The 26,690-nt window shown below is 45.5% G+C and overlaps 1 protein-coding gene across 2 annotated transcripts in view; it reads right to left on the bottom strand.

Annotated features, from left to right (window-relative positions):
* LOC137347651 (complement C1q tumor necrosis factor-related protein 7) overlaps positions 1-26,690 on the bottom strand; it is an 84,258-nt gene that overhangs the window by 18,175 nt on the left and 39,393 nt on the right. For both annotated transcript variants that reach the window (XM_068012433.1, XM_068012339.1), the window contains exon 2: positions 10,669-10,926. In XM_068012433.1, coding sequence (XP_067868534.1) covers positions 10,669-10,918 — 250 coding nt within the window. In that variant the 5' untranslated portion in view covers positions 10,919-10,926. The remainder of the gene's footprint in view (positions 1-10,668; positions 10,927-26,690) is intronic.

Consider the following 26,690-nt stretch of genomic DNA (forward strand, 5'->3'; position numbering starts at 1 on the left):
AGAAGCACTTGTAGGCACATTAAGAAGAACATCTAGACACACCAGGGGTTCACAGGTGTTTAAACTAGGCACATGTTAAGAGTTGATACATTTATTATAAATAAACTATGTCACAGTCACTGATGTGGATTGTTTCTTGATTTATTGCTGCCTTGTCAGATGTCACCTACACCCTGGCACCCTCAGTGTGCTCCCAGTGTAGGGGTAGGCCGAGGTTGGTCATCTCCTCAGATGTTCCAGTGTGCGTGGTGAAGCTGGGTGCTAGGCGATAGAGTACGATTTGAGGGAGGCGATATCCAGCTAAAGTGGGGATGAATTTTTATTAGACAGGCATTGAAAGGGCATTGTGTTTGCAGGAAGCAGGTGTGATTAAGGTTGTCCCAAACCTCCCTTGCAGGTCTCTCAATGCCCTTTGCCTCCGTAACAAGGGGCTCATAATCCTGTCCTTCCTTCTCTACCCCCTCCTCCACATCCTCCTTGTCAGATAAGGAATGTCCTCCTGATGCAATGCCTCCCCCCTCTGCACTGCTAGGTTGTGATGATGATATGAGAAACCCTCCTGGGGCATACAGCAGCGCTCCACCAGATCGGTCCAGGCAACGGAATCTTAACTTTAAGAGGCCACTGACCTGCTCGATCATTGTTCAGGTCGACCTGTGGCAAGGATTGTAATGTTCTTCAGCTGCGGAGCAAGGGTTCCTCACCGGCATCAGTAACCATGTCTTCAGCGGGTAGCCTTTATCCCCGAGGATCCAAACCTGAAGGCGCGCCAGAGGCTGGAACAGCTGTGGCACCTGCACACCGAGTATGTATGAGTCGTGACTGCTCCCAGGGAACGGGGCACGCACCTGCAGGATGCGCTTTTGGTGGTCGTAGACTAGTTAAACATTAATGGAATGGTATCACTTCTTGTTTTTGAAGGCTGCTGACTGCTCCCAGGGAGCCGCGATGGCCACATTAGTGCAATCGATGACACCTTGCATCTGGGGGAATCCAATGATAACCCTGAAGCCAATGGACCTCTCTGCCTGGCTGGCAGGGCTGGTTTGTAGTGCACATAGTTTCCGGCCCTCTTAAACAGGTCACCTCCTTGATGCAGCTGCTGCCAGGGAGACCCCACATGTCCCCTGGGAATCCCTGGAAAGAACCAGATGCGTAAAAAATCAGTGCAACTGTTATCTTCATGGCTACGGGCATTGGGAGTCCACCCAGGCCCACAGGTTGTAGCTCTTCCTGCAGCATGGCGCACAAATCAGTAACGACCTCCCTTGTCTGCTGCAGTCTTCATTGACACTGTCATTCTGACATCTGAAGGTAGTTTAGATGAGTCCGGTACACTCTTGGCTGTGGTTTGGCCCTGCTTTGTGCGGCTGTATGCTGCCAGTCCACTTTGCCTCCTTCTGTGGCTTTCCCAGCCAGAGGCTAGTCCTCTACCGCTCCTGCTACTGCTGTAGTGGTGCCTCCAAAGCCTGGTTTTCCTTCTCCCTGGGCCGTTCCTCCACATGGGGGAAAGATTGGGTGTATGAGTCCCATGGCGTTGGTCTCTCCCTTTCTCCCTTTCTCGTGCGCTGCCCTTAAAGTCAGCCTCCCCTGGGACCCTGCCCTTGTCACTCCCCTTTGATCCAGCGGCAATGACCCTATACCTGCCTTGGTGAGAAGCCACCACCACAATCTGCTCCCACTGTTCCTGTGAGACCAGCAGCTGAGTACTAGCCCCTCTCAGAGGCCTGTTGCCCCAGTCCGACAATAGCCTCCTCTTCCCTCTCTTCCAGTTAATTTGAAAGACGAATGCAGGCAACTATAATATGGCTGACTTCCACAGGCAAACCTAAGGCCTCGCCTCAGTGTTGCCTCCTTTAAGCGATCGGGGATCGGATGGCCCATGATCCTCGTGCGCCACACATTGAATTCCAAACCGTGCACTGAATCGCAATCAACAGCATGTAAATGAGAGTAAGTTACCTTGTTAATGAGCTCTATTACCTTACCACCATGGTGCAGTGGCAATGCCACCATGGAGATTTCCCCCTGCTGGTAGAATGTGGACCTAATGTCATGCCGCCAGGGTTCCACTCCAGCGCCTTCCCTCCAGATTCTCTGGCACATCCTACCTCCCAACCCACTCTTGATGGCCTCGTTAAATTCCGCCTATGCATCTTCACCTTTACATCCTCAGGACGTTAAGGTGCTTTTCATCAATTAATTACTTCTAAATTTTGTCACTGTTGTTTTATAGGCAAATACAACAGCCAATTTGTACATGGCAAGGTGCCATGAACAGCTATATGAGAAATGATCAGAGATTTTTTTTCAGAGCTGTTGGCTGAGTGATAAATATTGGTTCAGAACATTCCTCAGTGGAGGTAGAGGGCCTAGAAGTGGCCTTCACTCCTTCTGGTCTGAACTCTACTCACTTGTGCATTCAAAGATTGGCAGAAGAGTCCTTGGTATTGTGGAGGGGCCTGTGCAAATACTCTCAGTGCATAGCCATGCACATGCCCCCACAGTGGGTAAAACACTGATAAAAAATGTATTTGCTTTCCTCCTCCCCCTGCAGCATGTTCCTGTCTGAAACAGTGTAGTTTGGGGAGCCCACCTCTGGCAAGCAAATAGCCCTGGAACTGCAAAGTTGCCTGGGGTAAGGGTAGCATCTCTGTGACAGACAGATGTCCTGCCCCAGCAGTGATGTCCCCCAATAGCAAAGCCTATGTCACAGACTATAATAAAAATAAATGAAGTAGTCACTCATTCAGCATGTGAGTGGGCACATTGTACACTCTCAGCACTGCCTTTCAGAAAAGGGAAGCAACATAAATGTAGTAGAATGTGTCCCCAAATATATTTCCAACTGCATCTGCCCTAGCTCCACAGGAAACCTAGTGAAATGTGACCAGAAACCTATGCCTATTTTTATATTTAAAAAGATAACATGAGGATGCATAATCAGCAAATACATTTTTTATCAGTGTTCTGGTAATTTTTATAATTTGGTGTTGGATTGAGTGATGTCTATTGGTCTGAATGTGAGTAGAAACAAATGGGACAAATTTGAACAGCCCTATTTAATGTTACTCAGTATTAGTGAATTAAATGAAACTTTGGTGTTTTTTTTGCTTGTAAAGTTTTATGTGTTGACTTTAATTCAGCTTTCAACTTAAAAAAAACATGCTCAACCTTTAACATACTTATTCATCTGCACTATGATGTTTATCACCAGCTGCACAAAGCTGTCTGCAGTTTGTGGAATTCCCTCACAGAACCTCTGACTGATTCCAGCATCTGGAAGGTCTGGAGTCAAAAACCACTCCACAGTATATTAATTAAAGAAGGGTGTAAGTGCTGATATGGCTTGTCTTGATATGATCTTTCAAGAGACAGAGATATTGTGGGCAAGAATTTTGTACAAACAAAGTGAGACAGATTGCATATCTGGAGCTGGATTGCAAAGGGGTGGAACTTATACTACAGCTGTACAGTGCTCTGGTTAGACCACATAAGGAGTACTGCATTTAGTTCTGGGCACCACACCTCAGGAAAGATACATTCCCCTTGCAGAGATACAGCACAGGTTCACCAACCAGAATGATATTAGGGTTAAAAGTGTTAAATTCTGAAGACAGTTTGCATGGACAAGACTACTTCCTCGAGTACAGAAGGTAAAGGGATGATCTAACTGAGATGTTTAATTCTTTAAGGAATTTAATGGATTAGATCGAGAAAAACTATTTATCTGGTGGGGTGTGGGGGTGGGGGAAGGGATCCAGAACAAGGGGGAATAACCTTAAAATTACAGCTAGGTCATTCAGCAAAACTGTCAGAAAGCACTTCTTCACAGAAAGGGTGGTGGAAATCTGCAACTCTCTCCCTCAAAAAGATGTTGAGGTTAATTGAAAATGTCAAAACTGAGTTGATATATTTTTGTTAGTCAAGGGTATTTAGGGATATGAAATGAAGGCACTGGATCAAAATCCTGGAACTCTCTTCCGAACAGTACTGTTAATGTACCTGCACCCCAAGGACTGCAGCGGCTCAAGAGGCAGCTCACCACCACCTTCCCAAGGGCAATTAGGGATGAGCAATAAACGCTGGCCATGTCAGCGACGCCCACATCCCCTGAACAAATAAAAAAAGTGGGGATTAGGATACAGATCAGCCACGAACTAATTGAATGGTAGTAGAGGTTGGAGGGAATGAACAGCATATTCCTGTTCCTAACTTTGGTGAGAAATGCCAGAAGGGATGGGAGGTAGTGGGTGGCAGGGAGCAGCCAAATGTGTCCTCACGCAATGTTCGTCCCACACTTACCCAGATCACCCAAAAGACCATTTTGCTGAGCATATTTTCATAGTTGAGAAATCGGTCTGTTTTGCATTGATACTGCAGATTGGTTGCAGGCTGAGATATTTTCACAGTAAGTTGAATAAAAAAGTACAAATTAGGGGCATTTATGTTAAAGGGAAATGAAATAATTAAATACAAATCACACATTGAGAAAAAATTGGGAAGGGGATTTATTTAAATTAAAAAAAAAATTCTGATGAAAGGTCACCGACCTGAAACGTTAACTCTGCTTCTCTCTCCACAGATGCAGCCAGACCTGCCGATATTTCCAGCACTTTCCATTTTTATTTCAGGTTTCCAGCATCCACAGTATTTTTTTCAATTAAATAAACTTTATGATGATGCTGCTGAGAAGCAGCACCGGAAGAGAGACAGAGTGACAGAGAGCGGTTAAGGCAGTTGAATGTTCCTCCTGCAGAATGTGGGAGGTAAGGGTCGCCAAGGGTGTCCCTGCTGACTGCATCTGCGGGAAGTGCACCCAGCTCCAGCTCCTCGAGGACCGCGTTAGGGAACTGGAGCTGGAGCTGGAGGAACTTCGGATCATTCGGGAGGCGGAGGGGATTATTGAGAGGAGTTATCGGGAGGCAGTCACACCTCAGGTAAAAGAAGAAGGTAGATGGGTTACCGTCAGGGGAAGGAGAGGGAACCAGCAGGCAGTGCAGGGATCCCCTGTGGCCGTTTCCCTCAACAACAGGTATACCATTTTGGATACTGTTGGGGGAGACGACTTACCAGGGGTAGGCAATGGGATACAGGTCTCTGGCGCAGAGTCTGTCCCTGTTGCTCAGAAGGGAAGGGGTAAGAGGAGCAGAGCATTAGTCATTGGGGACTCCATAGTTAGGGGAACAGATAAGAGGTTTTGTGGGAACGAGAGAGACTCACGGTTGGTGTGTTGCCTCCCAGGTGCCAGGGTACGTGATGTCTCGGATCGTGTTTTTGGGATCCTCAAGGGGGAGGGGGAGCAGCCCCAAGTCGTGGTATACATAGGCACCAACGACATAGGTAGGAAGACAGATGGGGATTTAAGGCAGAAATTCAGGGAGCTAGGGTGGAAGCTTAGAGCGAGAACAAACAGAGTTGTTATCTCTGGGTTGTTGCCCGTGCCACGTGCCAGCGAAGCGAGGAATAGTGAGAGAGAGGAGTTGAACACGTGGCTGCAGGGATGGTGTAGGAGGGAGGGTTTTGGTTTCCTGGATAATTGGGGCTCTTTCTGGGGTAGGTGGGACCTCTACAAACAGGATGGTCTTCACCTGAACCAGAGGGGTACCAATATCCTGGGGGGGAGATCTGCTAGTGCTCTTCGGGGGGGTTTAAACTAATTCAGCAGGGGGATGGGAACCTAAATTGTAGTTCCAGTGTGCAGGATGTTGAGAGTAGTGAGGTCAGGGATAAGGTTATAAGGACACAAGAGGGCACTGGCAAGCAAGAGCTTGGTTTAAAATGTGTCTACTTCAACGCCAGGAGCATCCGGAATAAGGTGGGTGAGCTTGCAGCATGGGTTGGTACCTGGGATCTCGATGTTGTGGCCATTTCAGAGACATGGGTAGAGCAGGGACAGGAATGGATGTTGCGGGTTCCGGGATTTAGATGTTTCACTAAGAACAGAGAAGATGGTAAAAGAGGGGGGGGGGTGTGGCATTGTTAATCAAGGAAAGTATTACAGCTGCAGAAAGGACGTTTGAGGACTCGTCTACTGAGGTAGTCTGGGCCGAGGTTAGAAAAAGGAGAGGAGAGGTCACCCTGTTGGGAGTTTTCTATAGACCTCCAAATAGTTCCAGAGATGTAGAGGAAAGGATAGCAAAGATGATTCTTGACAGGAGCGAGAGTAACAGGGTAGTGGTTATGGGGGACTTTAACTTTCCAAATATTGACTGGAAATACTATAGTTCGAGTACTTTAGATGGGTCTGTTTTTGTCCAGTGTGTGCAAGAGGGTTTTCTGACACAGTATGTAGACAGGCCAACCAGGGGCGATGCCACATTGGATTTGGTACTGGGTAATGAACCCGGCCATGTGTTAGATTTAGAAGTTGGTGAGCACTTTGGTGATAGTGATCACAATTCAGTTAGGTTTACCTTAGCGATGGGCAGGGACAGGCATATACAGCAGGGCAAGACTTATAGCTGGGGGAAAGGAAATTATGATGCGATTAGGCAAGATTTAGGATGCGTAGCATGGGGAAGGAAACTGCAGGGGATGGGCACAATCGAAATGTGGAGCTTATTCAAGGAGCAGCTACTGCGTGTCCTTGATAAGTATGTACCTGTCAGGCAGGGAGGAAGTTGTCGAGCGAGGGAGCCGTGGTTTACTAAAGAAGTTGAAGAGCTTGTCAAGAGGAAGAAGAAGGCTTATGTTAGGATGAGACGTGAAGGCTCAGTTAGGGCGCTTGAGAGTTACAAGCTAGCCAGGAAGGATCTAAAGGGAGAGATAAGAAGAGCAAGGAGAGGAGATGAGAAGTCATTGGCGGATAGGATCAAAGAAAACCCTGAGGCTTTCTATAGGTATATCAGGAATAAAAGAATGACTAGAAATAGGTTAGGGCCAATCAAGGATAGTAGTGGGAAGTTGTGTGTGGAATCGGAGGAGATAGGTGAAGTGTTAAATGAATATTTTTCGTCAGTATTTACAGTGGAGAAAGAAAATGTTGTCGAGGAGAATACTGAGATTCAGGCTACTAGGCTAGATGGGATTGAGGTTCACAAGGAGGAGGTGTTAGCAATTTTGGAAAGTGTGAAAATAGATAAGTCCCCTGGGCCAGATGGGATTTATCCTAGGATTCTCTGGGAAGCCAGGGAGGAGATTGCAGAGCCTTTGTCCTTGATTTTTATGTCGTCATTGTCGACAGGAATAGTGCCGGAAGACTGGAGGATAGCAAATGTTGTCCCCTTGTTCAAGAAGGGGAGTAGAGACAGCCCTGGTAATTATAGACCTGTGAGCCTTACTTCGGTTGTGGGTAAAATGCTGGAAAAGGTTATAAGAGATAGGATTTATAATCATCTTGTAAAGAATAAGTTCATTAGAGATAGTCAGCATGGTTTTGTGAAGGGTAGGTCGTGCCTCACAAACCTTATTGAGTTTTTTGACAAGGTGACCAAACAGGTGGATGAGGGTAAAGCCGTGGATGTGGTCTATATGGATTTCAGTAAGGCGTTTGATAAAGTTCCCCACGGTAGGCTATTGCAGAAAATACAGAAGTATGGGATTGAAGGTGAATTAGTGCTTTGGGTCAGAAATTGGCTAGCTGAAAGAAGACAGAGGGTGGTGGTTGATGGTAAATGTTCATCCTGGAGTATAGTTTCTAGTGGTGTACCGCAAGGATCTGTTTTGGGGCCACTGCTGTTTGTCATTTTTATAAATGACCTGGATGAGGGTGTAGAAGGGTGGGTTAGTAAATTTGCGGATGACACGAAGGTCGGTGGAGTTGTGGATAGTGCCGAAGGATGTTGTAGGTTACAGAGGGACATAGATAGGCTGCAGAGCTGGGCTGAGAGATGGCAAATGGAGTTTAATGCGGAAAAGTGTGAGGTGATTCACTTCGGAAGGAGTAACAGGATTGCAGAATACTGGGCTAATGGGAAGATTCTTGGTAGTGTAGATGAGCAGAGAGATCTTGCTGTCCAGGTACATAAATCCCTGAAAGTTGCCACCCAGGTTAATAGAGCTGTTAAGAAGGCATATGGTGTGTTAGCTTTTATTAGTAGGGGGATCGAGTTTAGGAGCCACGAGGTCATGTTGCAGCTGTACAGAACTCTGGTGCGGCCGCACCTGGAGTATTGCGTGCAGTTCTGGTCACCGCATTATAGGAAGGATGTGGAAGCTTTGGAAAAGGTGCAGAGGAGATTTACTAGGATGTTGCCTGGTATGGAGGGAAGGTCTTACGAGGAAAGGCTGAGGCACTTGAGGTTGTTTTCGTTAGAGAGAAGGAGGAGAAGAGGTGACTTAATAGAGCCATATAAGATAATCAGAGGGTTGGACAGGGTGGATAGTGAGAGCCTTTTTCCTCGGATGGTGATGGCAAACACGAGGGGACATAGCTTTAAGTTGAGGGGTGATAGATATAGGACAGATGTCAGAGGTAGTTTCTTTACACAGAGAGTAGTAGGGGCGTGGAACGCCCTGCCTGCAACAGTAGTAGACTCGCCAACTTTAAGGGCATTTAAGTGGTCATTGGATAGACATATGGATGAAAATGGAATAGTGTAGGTCAGATGGTTTCACAGGTCAGCGCAACATCGAGGGCTGAAGGGCCTGTACTGCGCTGTAATGTTCTATGTAATGTTCTATGTTCTAGAGCGAACACCCGGGAAAGGGACAGAGAGTGATACAGGGCAAAAACCCAGGAGAGGGACAGAGTGACAGAGAGCGAACACCCGGGAAAGGGACAGAGAGTGATACAGGGCAAAAACCCAGGAGAGGGACAGAGTGACAGAGAGCGAACACCCGGGAAAGGGACAGAGAGTGATACAGGGCATAAACCCAGGAGAGGGACAGAGTGACACAGAGCAAACACCAGGGAGAGGGACAGAGTGACAGAGAGCAAACACCAGGGAGAGGGACAGAGAGTGACACAGGGAAAACATCAGGCAGAGAGGCAGATTGATCATAATTATAAAGTCAATTAATTTTTGATCTGTATAAACCAATATACAATAAGAATAACATCCAAGGATGTTAGCCCAAAGTTCACTGGAAATTAGGCCTGACTCCATAAAACTGGAGAGCTGGGGTTACTAAATAGGCAATTTGATACAACTCATTGGTTGCGGCCATGGAAAATTCCATTAAAATTTAATGCATTGGTGAAGGAGGATAAATGAGGAAGTATTGTGGGAAATTATGCCAATTGTGGCTTTTCACCTGCAATAGGTTGGAGCTGATGAAAGATGAAAAGTAGGATTTCAACAAGGAAACACTGAAGAAGTTGAGTCTGAATATGATGAAGGGATTGTCAAGAATTTCAACAGCAAAAAGGGGCTGAGATAGGGTTGGAGGTGCACAAGGTTGTAAATGTGGAAGTAAGTGGTTTGTATGGTGGAAAGATGATGGGGTTTGGCACTCACCTCAGGGTCAAACAGAATACTGATGCTGTGAATGGTTTGGCTCAGTCTGAAACAGTGGCAAAGGAGGAGGAATGGAGTCAGTGACAAGGAAGGTCAGTCCGTTACAGAGGTTGAAGACGATAGTTTCGATGTCCTCAATGTTGAGGGGATGAAATTATAACTAATCAAGCAGGAAACCAGTAGTTTCTCTTAGTTTCCCACTCACCTGCAACAGTTTAAGACAATGCTGATTGTAACCACTAGGTTTCATTAATATGCTACAAGGCTACTTTTTGCATGTTCCTTTAGACAGCACTTAGAAAAGTGTGGGGAAGGGGGCTGTGAGGGCTTTTCGGTGGGGAAGGGGAGGAATAGTTCGGTGTAGGGGAGGCCTAAATCTTCCTTTTATTGCCTGCTCCTCCTGACCCCACAGAGGAAATTCAAATCTTACCGGAAGGGTTTCTTCAGCTTGTTGATCCTCTTCACACTGACCTTCCTTTGGTGGGAAAGATGCAGAGGTTTCCTCACTCAGGCCAAAGTTAAAATCACAGTCAGGGATCGATGATGTCATTGTCTTGATTAATATGTGAATTAGGACCTTGCTGGCTTTTAGCAGACAGCTTAACTGCCTGTTCAGAAACATCAGCTAAAATGGGAAATGGTGAGGTATTTCTAGCAGGTAATAATCCAGAGCATCTTAACTGCCATCTGCCCACTTTTATCCAGGTAGGTAGGGTTAACATTCACCCCCTCACCCAGATGTTGGTCAAGTAGTCTAACGTTAGAGAAGCAAATGAGGGACCAAGAGAGGTGGTGGTGAGTTACTGCTGGTTGTCTTTAATGTACACTTGAAAAATATCTGTTAATGTCATAAAATAGCAATGGCATTAAGATGAATGAAATACTGGCTGACTGACACAAAATAAGTTCAGGTTTGTTTCAATGCATTTAATGATTTCACTGATTGAAACTATCATTTACGAGATCAACTTACTGCTTATTTTAATCCATTATATTATAAAAATTGACTGTCTTTGTATATGTTTTATTCATGGGAAAAATCATTCAATGTGTGAAAGTTGTTCTCAGATTTAATTAAATATTTCAGCAGAATTTACCAGATATTCCTTCAGGTTTCCATTGACCCATGCCATTGTTAGGTGTGAAATAACTGCACTGTGATTGGTATATTGCAAATGTCATTTATCATAATTTCTAGTATGGCTGATTTTGGAAGATCATTATATTGCTATGATAGCTAACATAAAAGGAATTGTAAATGCTGTACCTGATGTCCCTTTCTCACCCTTTTCACCCTGTCTGCCATCTCTTCCATCTCTGCCTGGAAGGCCGATGCGTCCATGAGGCCCAGGGGGTCCATTTGTTCCAGGTGGCCCTGGTAGTCCGGGTAAGCCAGGTACACTACATATTAATTTGGAAAAATTACTGGTGTATCTTCGATCTCCCTTGACTTTGCTTGGAAGAGGTTGGCCAGATACACAGTATACAAACGCTGCCAGGCAAAGTAAGGCAAACATCTTGAGATCTATAATAAAATAATTAAAACAATTAATATACAGCATGCTTTATTATAACATGATAATGATACATTTTCATGTGAATCGTTCGTGCATATACATAACATGAAATAGTGCTCACTGTTGCCTACCGATGCCAATGTACCAGAGATTGATCAATTAGTGAAGTAGTAACGTCACAAATAAAAAAATACTTCAACAGCATTTTGAAGAGATAAGATGACTTCTATTTTTATTAAAGTAGACACAGATTTGGTCCTTTTAATATAGTCAAAAAAGTAGAATTAATAATAATTGTTCTCTAAATTTCTGGTTACAAAATCTTGCCTCAAGGGTTGAAGAAATTCACAGGAATAGACGTAAACCTTCAATGTTAACCTATGACCTGAATTTTGCAGTGGTAATGACAGCGAACTTGACAGTGTTTGCTGTTATTACTCCACTGAAATTAATAGCAACTTTGAGAGTCTTCACATGTGCAGATTAACATGGAAATGCAGAAGTTGCTGTCAATAATTCCACGTTTCTCCAGAGGGTGCACTGTTGAGGCCCCCCCAAACTGCAATATCAAAGCAGTGAACAGATGAAAAGTTCCACTTTTGCACTGTTAGTCTCGCTGTAAAAACCCTTGAAAATGTTACCTTGTTGAATGAGGAGTAACTGGGTTTTTATCAGGCACTAACTTCATTATTACTGCGAAACACCCTCAGTGATCCTGAAAAGCTGTTTACATCTATTTCAAATTTCTCCATTATGGTAAAAGTAATTCACATGTTTTAATTTTTCAAAAACTTTACTTACCTTTATTTTAACTGCTATCTTAATTCAATGATAATCATTTGCTCCACTATCTGAAAATAATGATAACCGGTGCTTTTAACTTCCTGGGCCGGAATTTTATATCCCCCCCCCCCCTGCCCCGCCGCCCTCCTTGAGTGGGCTTGAGGCAGTGGGGTGGCAGTGGGGGGGGGGGGTGGGGTGGTGGAAGAGGGTGGTGGGCGTAAAATCAAGTGGGAGGCAGGGGGTGTCGTTTCTGTCACCCACCTGCGCTGCTGTCATTTTACCAGCAATGGGGGAGGTGGCAAATGGCCCACTCACCCAGCCAAATTGAGGCCCTTAAGTGGCCATTAATTGCCACTTAAGGGCCTCCTCCCACCACTGTTGGTATATTCCCAGTGTGGATGGGCACTTCATCAGCTGAGGAGGCTGCCCAGTAAAACTTGGCAGCCTCCTTGCAGGCTGGGTGATGCCCTCCTGATTGGGCACCCTGTGCCCCTTGGAGGGTCTCCCCCACCTCCGGCACAATATTCCCCTGCTGGAACACCTACCCCCCACCTCTTAATCGACCCCCCCCCGCCTTGCCGGGACCCAGCCAATTGCCCTCAGCGAGGCTCAAACTCCACTCACCTGTTCCGAGGGCGAAATCCATGTTGTCCTCTCGCCGAGTACAGTGTCAGCAGTAGCCATCACTTCAGGGACTGAGGAGCTGCCGGTCCTCTGATTGGCCGGCAGCTCTTGGAGGCGGAACCTCCTGTCTCAGAGGGGCAGAAGTCTTAACCAAGGCCAATTAAGGGCCTGGGCCACGTAAAATTACTGCATGGCTTCCAGGCTTGGCAGAGGTGGGCTCGCCCCCAACTTTTCAGCCGGTGAGCGGGGCCACCACCACTATGTAAAATTCCAGTCTTGGCTTTCTGCCTGTAAGAATACTTCAGTGTGATTGGCTCCTTACTCTGCTTGAAGACATCACTGCTACTGGATGCCTGGAGATTCCTTGACTTGGCACCAGGTTTAAACTGCAGGCAGGAAAGGGTGAAACAGTGCCACTACACCTTCGTGGGAAGCTTTCTTTGTGGTCAATTGTGAGCGTCATTGCTTCTTCGCTGACTGCAAATTCTAACCCATTACATCTATGTGTTGGATTTGCATATAACAAAGACATAGCCAGCCCCAATACAGCCTGCAAAGTCCTCCTCATTAACATCTGGAGATTTGTGCCAAAATTGGGAGAGCTGTCCCACAGACTAGTCAAGCAATGGTCATACTCACAGAATTATTCTGTACAGCCAATGTCCCATCCCTGGGTATGGTCTTTCCCATTGGCAGGACAGATTGACCAGACGTGGCGGCACAGTGGTATACAGTCAGGAGGGAGTGGCCCTGGGAGTCTTCAACATTGACTCCAGACCCTATAAAGTCTCATGGCACAGGTCAAACATGGGCAAGGAAACTTCCTGCTGATTACCACCTACTGTCCTCCCTCAGCTGATGAATCAGTACTCCTCCATATTGAATACCACTTGGAAGAAGCACTGAGGGCAGAAAGGGCACAGAATGTACTCTGGGTGGGAGACTTCGATGTCCATTAGTAAGAGCAGTTCAGTAGCACCACTACTGACCAAGCTGGCTGAGTCCTGAAGGACATATCTGTAAGACTGGGGCTGCGGCAGGTGGTGAGAGACCAACATGAGGGAAAAACCTACTTGACCACATTCTCACCAATCTACCTGTCACAAATGCATCTATCCATTACTGCCAGACCTGCTGAGTGGTTCCAGCATTTCTTGTTTTTATTATCCATTACTGTATTGGTAGGAGTGACTACCACACAGTCCTTGTGAAGTCAAGGTCGCATCTTCACACTGAGGACAACCTCTATCATGTTGTGTAGCATTGCCACTGTGCTAAATGGAATAGACTCAGAACAGATCTAACAGGTCAAAACCGGGCATCTATGAAGCATTCTGGGAAATCAGCAGTAGCAGAATTGTATTTGGCCAAATATGTAACTTCATGGCCCAAATTATCCCTCACTCAACCATTACCATTCAGCCAGCGCATCAAACCTGGTTCAATGAGGAGTTTAGGAGAGCATGCCAGGAGCAACACCAGACATACCTAAAAATGAGATACCAATCTGGTAAAACCACAACACAGGACTTCATGGATGCTAAACAATGGAAGCAGCATGCTATAAACAGAGTTAAGCAAACTCATAATTAGTTAGTTAGAAATACAGCACTGAAACAGGCCCTTCGGCCCACCAAGTCTGTGCCGACCATCAACCACCCATTTATACTAATCCTACACTAATTCCATATTCCTACCACATCCCCACCTGTCCCTATATTTCCCTACCACCTACCTATACTAGGGGCAATTTATAATGGCCAATTTACCTATCAACCTGCAAGTCTTTTGGCATGTGGGAGGAAACCAGAGCACCCAGAGGAAACCCACGCAGACACAGGGAGAACTTGCAAACTCCACACAGGCAGTACCCAGAATTGAACCCGGGTCGCTGGAGCTGTGAGGCTGCAGTGCTAACCACTGCGCCACCGTGCCGCCCAATTAATGGATCAGATCAAAGTTCTGAAGTCCTGCCTCATCAAGTTGTGAATGGTGGTGGACAATTAAACAACAAATGGGAGGTGAAGGCTTTATAAACATCCCCTTCCTCACTGATGGTGGAGTCCAGAACATCAGGACAAAAGAAAGGCTGAAACTTTGCAACCATCTTCAGTGAGATCCATCTTGGCCTACTTTTGAAATGCCCATCATCACAGAAGTCAGTCTTCAGCCAATTTGATTCACTCCACATGATATCAAGAAATGGCTGAGAGCACTGGATACAGTAAAGGCGATGGGCCCTGACAACATTCTGGCTGTAGTGCTGAAGATTTGTGCTCCCGAATTAGCTGCACCTGTAGCCAGTACAGCTACAATATTGGCATTTTCCCGACAATGTGGAAAATTGCCCTGTCCAAAAAAAAAAAGGACAAATCCAATCGGGTCAATTACCACCCCAATAATAAGTTGAGAGGGGAAGTGAAGAGGAAAATATGACTGGCAAAGAGAGAATATGAAAATAGAATGGAGGTTAACATAAAAGGGAACCAAAAGTCTTCTACTGGCATATAAATAGTAAGTGTGTAGTAAGAGGTGGGGTGGGGCCTATTTGGGACAGAAAGGGTGAGTGATGTATGCTTAGAAGTGCAGGATAGGGCTAGAATACTTAATGAGTACTTTGCATTGGTGTTTACTAGGGAAGAGGATGCTGACAAAATATCAGTAGAAGTGGAAATGGTAGAGGTAATGGATGAGGTGAACATTGATAGGCAGGATGTACTGGAAAGGTTGGCTAAGCTTAGAGTGGATAAGTCACCTGGTCTGGATGGCTTGCATCCCAGGTTGCTAAAGGAAGTGGGAGTGGAGATAGCTGAAGGGCTTACCATAATCTTGCAATTTTCCCTAGATATGGGAGATGTGCCAGAGGATTGGAAAGTGGCAAATGTGACATCCTTATTCAAGAAAGTAAGGACATTCCTAGTAACCACAGGCCAGTCAGTTTAACACCAGTAGTGGGTAAGGTTTTAGAAACAATAATCGGGGAACAAATCACCAGGCACTTGGAGAGGTTTGTGTTAATTGAGGAGAGCCAGCACTGATTTGTAAAAAGTAGATTGTGCTAGACTAATCTAATTGAATTTTTTGATGAAGTAACAGAATTGAGGAAAGGAGAGAAATGGATGTTGTCTATATTGTCACCCCACCTGCCAAGAATGAGGCATATTAATTTCACCATATGGACTTTAAATTTCAAACTGTTGCTGAAGTGAAGAAAGGACTTGTTTAAAAAAATCACCAGGCCCTTGGCTGGAAAAACACTTTTTGCATACTAATAACCAGTGTTTGGAAGGACAAAGGGGTGATTCCCTGTTCCAATTTAACCCAGAATGGACTTTGAGCACCAGGTATTCTATGTAAGAAGAGACATTCCAGGGTCGGCTAAGACCAGAGAATCCACAAACAGACGTGGTCAGATCAGCTAGTCACATGACTAACCTGCTTGGCAACCTGAATTTTTCTGAATTGTACAAACAGTTTGAACTCAGAGTGTCTGTTTGCTCCTGGACTGAAAAGACTTCACCTGGATGGCTCACCACAGCCTCTCCTGTCTGCACCCATCTTTTTCTCATGGCCCTCCAAATCCACTGAGCACACATGAACTGCAAGAAAGAAAAGTCTCCTACACTGAAGAAGGTTTAAGAAGAATACTGGGCCCCAACGAAAAGCAAGACCTACCTACAATCAAGGACTCTATAGTGAGCTCAAACAGTGACCAAAACCACCTTCAGATATTGCCTCAAACTGTTCCACTTTATTTCTTCTACTCTTTTTTGTCTCTATCTGCATGTGTGTTATCATGCTAGCGTATCCGTAGACGTTAACCAAATTAGAGTTTAAGTTTATGAAAGTTCAATATTTGTTCTTTAAAAGAAAGAAAACATGTTTGGTTCGTTTCTTTGCCTGAAATTTGGACGTTAGTGAACAATGACTCACTAAGAGGGAACTAAAAAAAAAGTGTTTAAAAATTAAACCCTGTTATGGTAGGACCAGGTGAAGGCTGAGAGGGAACCCTAGACCCCTTTCTCACTGGGTCGTAAAAATATGGATATTAAGAAAGCCTTTGACAAAGTACCACATAAAAGGTTCATGGAATAGGAGTGTTAGTGTCAGCTTGGATAAAAAATTGGCTTAAGGACAGAAAACAGCAAGTCACGGTAAATGACTTTTTCATATTGGAGAATGGCCGACAGCAGTGTTCCCTAAAGTTCAGTACTAGGACCACTGCTTTTTTTGATATATATAAATGACTTGGATATTGGAATACAGAGTAAAATTTCAAAATTTGCCGATGATACCAAACTGGGAAGTGTGGGAAACAGTGAGGATAATACCAATCAACTGAAACAGGACGTAGATGGGCTAGCAGAATGGGCAGTCAAATGGCAGATGAAATTTAATACAGACAAGTGTGAGGTGATGTATTTGGGCAGAAGGAATAGGCAGTCTATACTTAATAGCACAGTTATGAAGAGTGTGCAGGAACAAAGGGACCTGGGGATTCATGTGCATCCATCTTTGAAGGTGGCAGGACATATTGAGAGAGTGGTTAGTAAAATATATGGAATTTAGGTCTTCATAAATCGAGGTATTGAGTACAAAAGCAGGGAAGTTATGGTGAATCTTTATAAAGGTCTACAAGAACAGTATTGTGTCCAGTTCTGGTCACCACAATTTAGGAAGGATGTGAGGGTCCTTGAGAGGGTGAAGAGGAGATTTACCAGAATGGTTCCAGCAATTTTAGCCACAAGGTTAGGTTGAAGAAGCTGGGGTTGTTCTCCTAGGAGCAAAGGAAATTGAGGGGAGATTTGCTAGAGGTGTACAAGATTATGACAGGTTTTAATAGGGTAGACAAAGAAAAGATGTTACCATTAGTTTAGTTATACAGCACTGAAACAGGCCCTTCGGCCCACCGAGTCTGTGCCGATCATCAACCACCCATTTATACTAATCCTACACTAATTCCATATTCCTACCACATCCCCACCTGTCCCTATATTTTCCCTACCACCTACCTATACTAGGAGCAATTGCTAATGGCCAATTTACCTATCAACCTGCAAGTCTTTGGCATGTGGGAGGAAACTGGAGCACCCGGAGGAAACACACACAGACACAGGGAGAACTTGCAAACTCCACACAGGCAGTACCCAGAATTGAACCCGGGTCACTAGAGCTGTGAGGCTGTGGTGCTAACCACTGCGCCACTGTGCCGCCCTGTTAGCTGATCGCAAAAGGACTAGAGAACACAGATTTAAGGTTTTGGGCAAGAAAATGCAGAGGGGAATGTGAGGAAGAACTTTTTTATGCAGCCAGTGGTAATGACTTGGAACTCGCTGTCTACAAGGGTGGTGGAAGCAGAGACGATGAATGATTTCAAAAGGAAATTAGAGGAGCACTTGTGGGAAATAAACTTGCAGGGATACGGGGATAGAGCTGGGGAATGGGACTGAGTGGATTTCTCTACAGAGAGCTGGCATGAACTCCTTCTGTACCGTTATGAATCTATGACTCTATCAGCTTACTCTCAATCTTCAGCAAGGTGATGGAAGGTGCTGTTGACAGTTCTATCAAACGGCGCATATTTACCAATAACCTGTTCACTGACATTCAGTTTTGTTTCTGCCAGGATTACTCAGCTTCAGACCTCATTCAAACATGGACAAAAGAGCTGAATTCCCGAGGTGAGTTCATAGTGACTGCCCTTGACATCAAGCCAGCGTTTGACAGAGTATGGTATCAAGGGGCAAGCTTTTCCTGATTGAGAGGACGTCCCGATGCTGGGATCAAATTCAGATTGCATGGTGGGACATCCTTGTGATTTTGACATCTGCACATTAGCCGGGGAGCTGGCCAATAACAGGTGAAGGGCGGGAGGAAGTTACGACATGCCAAAGGCAATATATTTATATATATATATATATATATATATTTAAAGGGCAGTCGGCAGCTTTCATACAAGCTGCACTAGAGGGCATTGTGGGGAGTGCTGAGAAAGGGAGGCTGTGGAATGGCTGGAATCAGAGGAAGGGTGACTCCATGGTTCACTGACACCACCCTGGAGGGCTCCTGTAGGTGGTGAGGTAATAGAGAGAGTTGCTCTGTCCAGTGGACAGGAGGAGGTCAGCAAGCTTCACGAACAAGGAATTTCTGGAGGTGGCTGAGGAAGTCAGCAGCCACAGGGTGGTTGCATGAACATGGGTGCAGCGCTGGAAACAATCCAATGACCTGGTTCGATCTGGCAAGGAGAGTGGAATTCATAATAGCAAGATTGCTGCCGTGCATGTCATAAATGGCACCCTTGAGATGTGAGGCAAGGTGGCCAACCAATGGCTCAGGCATGATAAGTTAGACAAGGAAAAACTGTTCCCATTAACTAATGGTACAAGGATTAGGGGACACAGATTGAAAATTTTGGGCAGAACTGCAGGGGGACTATGAGGAAGCACTTTTTTATGTAGTGGGTGGTAATGACCTGGAACCCGTTGCCCCAAAAGGGTGGTGGAAGCAGAGACAATCAATGACTTCAAGAGGAAACTGGATGGCCACCTGAGAGTAATACACTTGCAGGGCTATGAGGGTAGAGCTGGGGAGTGGGTCTGACTGCATAGCTCCATGGAGAGCTGGGGAGTACAAGTACCCGATGGGCCGAATGGCCTCCTTCTGTGCCGTAAATGACTCTATCACTATGACCAGGAACCAGCATCCACAGGGAAATGCAGAGTTGACTCACACAGGAGGCCCATGGTTAGTCAGAGTTGATCACTGCATTGCTAAGACTGAATGGTTACTTGCGGCAGGCCTCCCCGTGACATGATGCTGAACATGGAAAGTGACAAAGACAGACGAGTGCGGCTGGACTATGAAACAAGAGTGACATTGTGTATGTTTGTGTTTGCAGGAGAAGTGTGCTCAATACCAGAGAGCGGAGAAGAATTGGAAGTGGTGTGCTGTCGTGACTCCGATGGAGGAGGAGGCAATGGAAATAGGATGGGTTGCAGCAGGGCAGCCTGTCGCTGAGGGCAAGGAGGATGTGCAGCCCATACAGAGTAGTAATGCGATCTTACCAGTGCTAACTATGGTGCCCCTGTGGGCCTTGATGAACCCTGGAAGCTCCACATCAAGGACAAGCAGCAGGAGTTGGTTGAAAGTACAACTGGGTCTCTCCCGCATGAGGTACTGACGATGGCTCCAGGCTCACAAGAGACCTCAGAGGAGGATTGGTCATCTGAGGAGACAAGCAGGCAAAGCAGGCAATGGCAGCTGTGGCCACTCCCCATTGAAGAATTGAGGAAGGGCCCAGCGATGCTTAGCTTCAGGCAGATGGCAAGCCTTGGGAGTCATCAGCAAAGCAGATGCTGGATCAGCAGTGTGAAATGTGTGGACAGCTGTCAGAGTTCTCCAGAGGCTGTTCCATCCTATGCGCATATGATGGAGGAGTCCATCCAAGCCATGAGTGGCACCATGTCTCTGGTATGTGAGCGCATGGCGTCCTCCATTGAGAAAACGGCGACCCCCATGGACAGCCACATGCAGCAAACAACCCAGTGGATGCATGAGGTGCACACTGACCTCCAAAATATGGCCCCATCCATGAACTCTATTGAGTGATAGGTAGGCACGTTGGCCCCAAGACATTTGGACCCATTGCAGGGTGTACCGCCACTCCAGGAAAGGGCAGGTGGGCCATGAAAGGTTCGAGGAGTGGGGACAGGGGGGCGGAATGGCTCTTCTCAAGGTACTCCTTGCATTGATAGTCAATCCTTGGCCCCTTTGGTGGTGACACAAATGCTGTATGAAGTCCTGATGATTGACAGAGGCAGTCCCTGCACAAATGCAAGTAGCCCTGCCTTGTGCGGGCCCCTCTAGAGCTCAGGTACCCAGAGGACTCCTACCGCAACCATTTCATGCAGCCTGCCTTGAACTGCAAATGCCAGGTGAGCACAATGTAGGAGCAACCAGAAGCATTCACCTAAATCCATCTAGTAGCGCTTAGGGTTTCACTGGGTGATAGTTGTATGCTGAATGTTAAAGTGTTAGATATATGTGGAAAATGAAAGATCTTGTAATGCATCCTTTAATGGTTTGTCTGTTCATTTTTGCACCAGTGGGCTGTCACCAGATGGTGAGCTCTTGAGATTGAGGGCATGAAAAGATGTGCACAGAATGAGGGCAATGGTGAATGTCGCCCTCGGAATGATGTCATGATGTAATGGAGTCAACGAGATGGTAAGGACATTTAATGAAAAGCCACCAAGGCTGCTTCAGGTAGAAGACTGATTCATCTCCAGTGTATTTAATCGGCTCTCAGGGGAAACGTATGAGTGAGTTGTGTGACTCTCTGGTGCCCATGTCAATCCACATGATTGTGGATGTGGTGCCCACATCAGACCCACGTGTGCATTTCCAGTGGCTGCCTGATCTCAAACCTACTCCAACTTATCCTCCTCCTCCGAGGAGATGGCACTCTCAATGAGCTCATCTTTCTCCAATGCTACTCCCCTCTGAAGCGCCAGGTTGTGCAGAGCAGAGCGTACCATCACAATATGTGAGACCCTTGACTGGGCGTATTTCAGGGCTCCCCCAGATCTATCCAGGCATCCAAACCTTATTTTCAGAAGACCTATGCCCTGTTCAATGGTCGTCCTTGTGGTCACAGGACAGTGGCGGTAGCTGTAGGTGTCCTGTGCCTCTGTGTGGGCTTCTGCACAGGTGTAACTAGCCATGTATTTAGTGTGTAGCCTGTGTCACCCAGTAGCCACCCACGAAGGTGTTTCAGTGGCCTGAAAAGCTCAGGCAGCTGGGACTGTCTCAGGATGTACGAGTCGTGGCAGCTTCTTGGGAGCTGTGCACACACCTGCAGGATCCTGTTGTGGTGGTCGCAGACTAATTGAACATTCAGCGAGTGAAAACCCTTCCTGTTCACGAAGGCTCCTGGCTGATTTTCGGGAGCCTTGATAGCCACATGTGTGCAGTCAATAACCCCCTGAACCTGAGGGAATTCAGTGATGGCCCTGAAACCTGTCACCCTCTCGACCTGACTGGCCCGATCAGTGCGATACTGATCTGCCCTCTGATACATGGCATCCGTCAGCTGCTTGGTGCAGCGATGGGCCGCTGACTGGGAGATTGCATATATGTCTCCAGACAATCCCTGGAAAGACACTGAGGTGTAAAAGTTGTGTGACATGATCATATTCACTGTCACAGGGGTGGTCACCACATCCCTGTGGCCCCAACTCCTCCTGCAGCATTCCGCACAGCTCCACTACCACCTGCCTGGATAGACGCAGTCTTCAGAGACACTGGTGCGCTCACATCTCCATAAAGCGGAACCTTTGTCTGGAACTCCTTTCAGCTGGATAGTGCCTTCTGCAAACGTTAACTTGCATTATTGGCCTATGCATCCTCCTGGTACACATCCCCTCATACCCTCATGAGGCTGATGCTCCTCTGGCTGTTGCAGCTCCGCTCCATGTGGCTGAACCTGTCTCTCTCTCCCACTCTCCTCCTCACTGGAGGAGTCAAAGTCTGAATGGATACCACCCATTGAGGATTGGAGCCCTCAAGGCTCAAAGCCTCTCAACCCCTTATTGCTGCCTGCACTAGATGAAATGGATCCAGGAGACACCCTTCTAATAAGTCCCCTTCGATATGGGTTGCCACTGTACAATCCCTCCAATTTTCAATCCTTTGCTTAACTGAACCCAGCCTGCCTCTTTGACAATGCAGTTGTATATCTTGGCAGCCACCTCCAGTCACCACTCACCTGCCACTGAGCTCTCACTTTTTAGCAGGTGGGTTGCTGAAAATCTGTGGAACCCGTGCATCACAGGGAAAATTTAAAATTCACCTCACGGTCTCTATCAATTGGCTGTTTAACAGCCTCAATTGCCTGCCCGTTGCCATCCAGCACATTCCCAATCCTGCTGCCCGACTGCCCCTGGGAAATTTGACTGGCAGCAGGAAGATGGTGGGGCTCTGCTCCAAGGTTTTTACTGGCACCCCCAGCCCTGTCTCCAAGTCTATTGCCACGAGGCTGGTAAGGTTCCACCCAAGGAGCCCTAGCAAAATTGACGTCAATGGAAATCAGGAGGAAATGTCTTCACTGGCTGGAATTACACCTAGCACAAATTAATATGGTTGTAGTTGTTAGTGGCCAGGACAACCACAGGACATCACTGCAGGAGTTCCTCAGGGTAGTGTCCTAGACCCAACCATCTTCTGCTTCATCAATGACCTTCCTTCAATCATAAGGTCAGAAGTGGGGATGTTTGCTGATGATTGCACAGTGCTCAGTACCATTCACAACTCTTCAGATAATGAAGCACTCCATGCCCGAATGCCGCAAGACCTGGACAACATTCAAGCTTGGGTTGATAAGTGGCAAATAACAATACATGCCACATAAGTGCCAGGCAATCACTATAAACAGCAAGATAGAGTCTAACCATTTCCCCTTGACATTCAATGGCATTACCATCATTGAATTTCACCCTATCAACATCCTGGGGGTCACCATTGATCAGAAACTTAATTGGACAGTCACATAAATACAGTGACTGCAAGAACATGTCAGAGGTTGGAAATTCTGCACTGAGCTACTCACTTCCTGACCCCTGAAAGCCTTTCTGCCATCTAGAAGGAACAAGTCAGGTATGTGATAGAATAGTCTCCACTTGCCTGGATGAGTGAGCTCCAACAACACAGCTGATGGAAGTCTTTCCCTGCCTCCACCCTGCCGCTAGATGGAAAATCCAACCCTAAATGTCACAAAAATAGTACATACAGTGTATTTGTTACATATTTTTATGTTTTCTTACCCATTCCAGGAAATCAACTCTCAATTCAGCCATTGCATCAGTTTCACTTGCATGTTTCTAGTTTGTAAAGATTCGGATGAGAGTTGCAACCAATACAGCAGATTTTATATGGCATTGAAAAGCTTCACAGCAACTTTATGAACCCTCAAGTGCAACAAAAATTCCTGATTGTCATAAAGTACTACTCATAGTCTATCATAAAAACATCAAAAAATATAGGAAGGGAAATCACTACTTGGCCCACCAAATCAGCCTTTCTAACAAACCATGTACAACTTTTACTGACATTAATCTCTTGAGGAAAGCAAACTATCATTGGTAACAATTCCAAGAAGAAAACAATATAACATTTCGCTCTGATTATAATAAAGGCAATTGAGAAAAAACAGAACCAATCAAATGAATGACTCACACATTCTTCTTTTGTGGTATTGACGAATCTTAGGTGCAGCTGATCTTCTGGGTTCAAGATTATTAACATAATTTATGTCACATCATAGAATCATAGAATCATTACAGCACAGAAGGAAGCCATTCAGCCCATCATGTTTGGGCTGGCTCAATGAAGGAGCACTCCCCTGCCTTCTCCCTGTAGCCCTGCACATTGTTCCTTTTCAGATAACAATACAATTTCCTCTTGAATACTTTGATTGAATCTGCCTCCACCACACTTTCAGGCAATGCAGTCTAGATCCTAACCACTCGCTGCATGAGAATGTTTTTCCTCACGTCGCTATTGCTTCTTTTACCAATTAACTTAAATCTGTGCCCTCTTGTTCTCCATCCTTCCACCAATGAGAACAGTTTCTATCTACTTTGTCCAGACCCCTCTTGATTTTGAATACCTCTATCATATCTCCTCTCAACCTTCTCTTCTCCAAGGAAAACAGTCCCAACTTCTCCAATCTATCTACGTGACTGAAGTTGCTCATCCCTGGAACCATTCTCATGAATCTTTTCTGCACACTCTCTAACGACTTCACATCCTTCCTAGAATAAGGTGCCCAGAACTGGACGCAGTACTCAGTTGAGGCCGTATCAGTGCTTTATACAAGTTGAACATAACTTCCTTTACTTTTGTACTCTATGCCCCTATTGATAAAGCTTAGGTTGCTGTATGCTTTATCAACCACACTCTCAACTTGTCCTGCCATCTTCAATGATTTATGCACATTTACACACAGGTCCTTCTGCTCCTGCACCCCCTTTAGAATTGTACCCTTTAATTTATATTGTCTCTCCACATTCTTTATACCAAAATGAATCATTTCACACTTCTCTGCATTAAATTTCATCTGCCACTTGTCCGCCTATTCCAGCGACCTGTCTATGTCCTTTTGAAGTTCTACACTATCCTCCTCACAGTTCACAATACTTGTAAGTTTTGTATTGTTCGCAAACTTTGAAATTGTGCCCTGTACACCAAGATCTAGGTCATTAATATATATCAGAAAGAACAGGGGTCCTAACACTGACCCTTGGGGAACACCACTATAAACATTCCTCCAGTCTGAAAAACATCCACTAACCACGACTCTCTGTTTCCTGTTACTCAGCCAATTTTGAATCCATGTTGCTACTGTTCCTTTTATTCCATGAGCTATAACTTTGCTCACAAGTCTGTTGTGTGGCACTTTATCGAATGCCTTTTGGAAGTCCATGTACACCACATCAACAGCATTACCCTTATCAATCTTCTCTGTTACCTCTTCAAAAAATTCAAGCAAGTTAGTTAAATATGTTTTATCCTTAACAAATCTGTTGCTGGCTGCAAATCCGCATTTGTCTAAGTGATTATTAATTTTGTCCTAAAATATTGTTTGCAGAAGCTTCTCCAGCACTGAGGTTAAACTGACTGGCTTGTAGTTGCTGGGCTTATCTTTAGATCTTTCTTTGAACAATGGTGTAATATTTGCAATTCTCCAGTCCTCTGGCACCACCCCTGAGTCTAAGGAAGACTGGAAAATGATCATGAACATTTGATACTGATATTAGAAGTAAGTTTCTTCATATTTTTTATTAACTGTGCAAACACCTCAGAGGCAAAAGAGACTTATGCAGCACTCCATCAGTCAACACAATTGCACAACACTTACATCAATCATGAGAGAGGGAGCCCAAGATGCCATAAAGACCCAATGTTCTACACTATGACAGTACAGTAAGCATTCTAAGGAGACAGTCTCCAGCAGTGAAATGTGGGTGATAATGAAGTCAGTGACAGTTTGTTGCAGGCTACATCTCAGAATGTAATGTGTTCACATCAACTTGATCAAATATTATTCCTGACACTGATGCAGATGTGTCAGACTTAGCCACAAATGAAAGTAATGGACTTTCTGAATCACAACAACACCTTTCATTTATATAGAGACTTTAAGGTAAACACCCCAAGGCACTTCATAGGAGTGCAGACATACAAAAATTGAGCCAGAAAATGGGATATTAGAAATAAAAACAAGAAATGCTGGAAATACTCAGCAGGTCTGGCAGCATCTGTGGAGAGAGAAGCAGAGTTAACGTTTCAGGTCAGTGACCCTTCTTCAGAACGGAATATTAGGATGGGTGACTAAAAGCTTGGTTAAAAATGTAGGTTTTTAAGTAGCATCTTAAAGGAGGAGAGACGGATGGAGAAGCAGAGAGCTTTAAGGAGGAAATTCCAAAGCTGAAGGTGGGGATGTGGTAGGAATATCGGATTAGTGTAGGATTAGTATAAATGGGTGGTTGATGGTCGGCATAGACTCGGTGGGCCGAAGGGCCTGTTTCAGTGCTGTATCTCTAAACTAAACTAAACTAAACATGACCACCAATTTTGAGGCGAAGGGAGTGCGTGAGGAAGAAGAGGCCAGTGTTGGAAGAATGCAGTGTTCTTGGAGCATTGAAAGGCTGGAAGAGTTTACAGAGAAAGGGATGGGTGACGCCAAGGAGAGATTTAAACATAAAGATGGGAATTTTAAAATCATGGCATTAACTGAGAGTCAATGCAAGTCAGCAAGTATAGTGGTAATGGGTGAAGCAGCTTGCTCGTGCCTCAGCAGTCAACCACCACTTCTGCTCCTTCAGTTATGATGGAATAATTGCTTTTAATTTTTAGATGTGCTACAGGACTTTTGGTAAGCACCTGAATGGCTACATACATACAGTTTATGATGTCCTGTAGCTTGACAAATGTAGTAAAATTGCAGATGCCTCTGCTGCTGATCACTGGTGAATTGTATGTAAGTGTGACAAAACAGGGCTTCAATTACTTCCTGAATGCTGCAGTGGGCCACATAACTACTCTGTTATATGCCTGGAAGAAGCTTTGAGCAGTAGTGACCTTCAATGCCATTGGCAGTACAAGGAAGATGGTTGACTTTCCCTACAGTTATCATGGACCACATGACACATGCAAGTCACAATATCCCTGCTCAGTCTGAAATGCCAGTGTAGCTGTCCTTGTTGTGTGAGATTCACTACCTGAGGTGGTTGCTTCTGTAGGTGGTGTACCTTCTGTGTTCCTAAGCTGCTCTCTGCTAAAGATCCTGTTGCACCATAATGGGTGC

This window comes from Heterodontus francisci, chromosome 1 (genome assembly GCF_036365525.1).
Source record: "Heterodontus francisci isolate sHetFra1 chromosome 1, sHetFra1.hap1, whole genome shotgun sequence".
NCBI classification, from domain to species: domain Eukaryota; kingdom Metazoa; phylum Chordata; class Chondrichthyes; order Heterodontiformes; family Heterodontidae; genus Heterodontus; species Heterodontus francisci.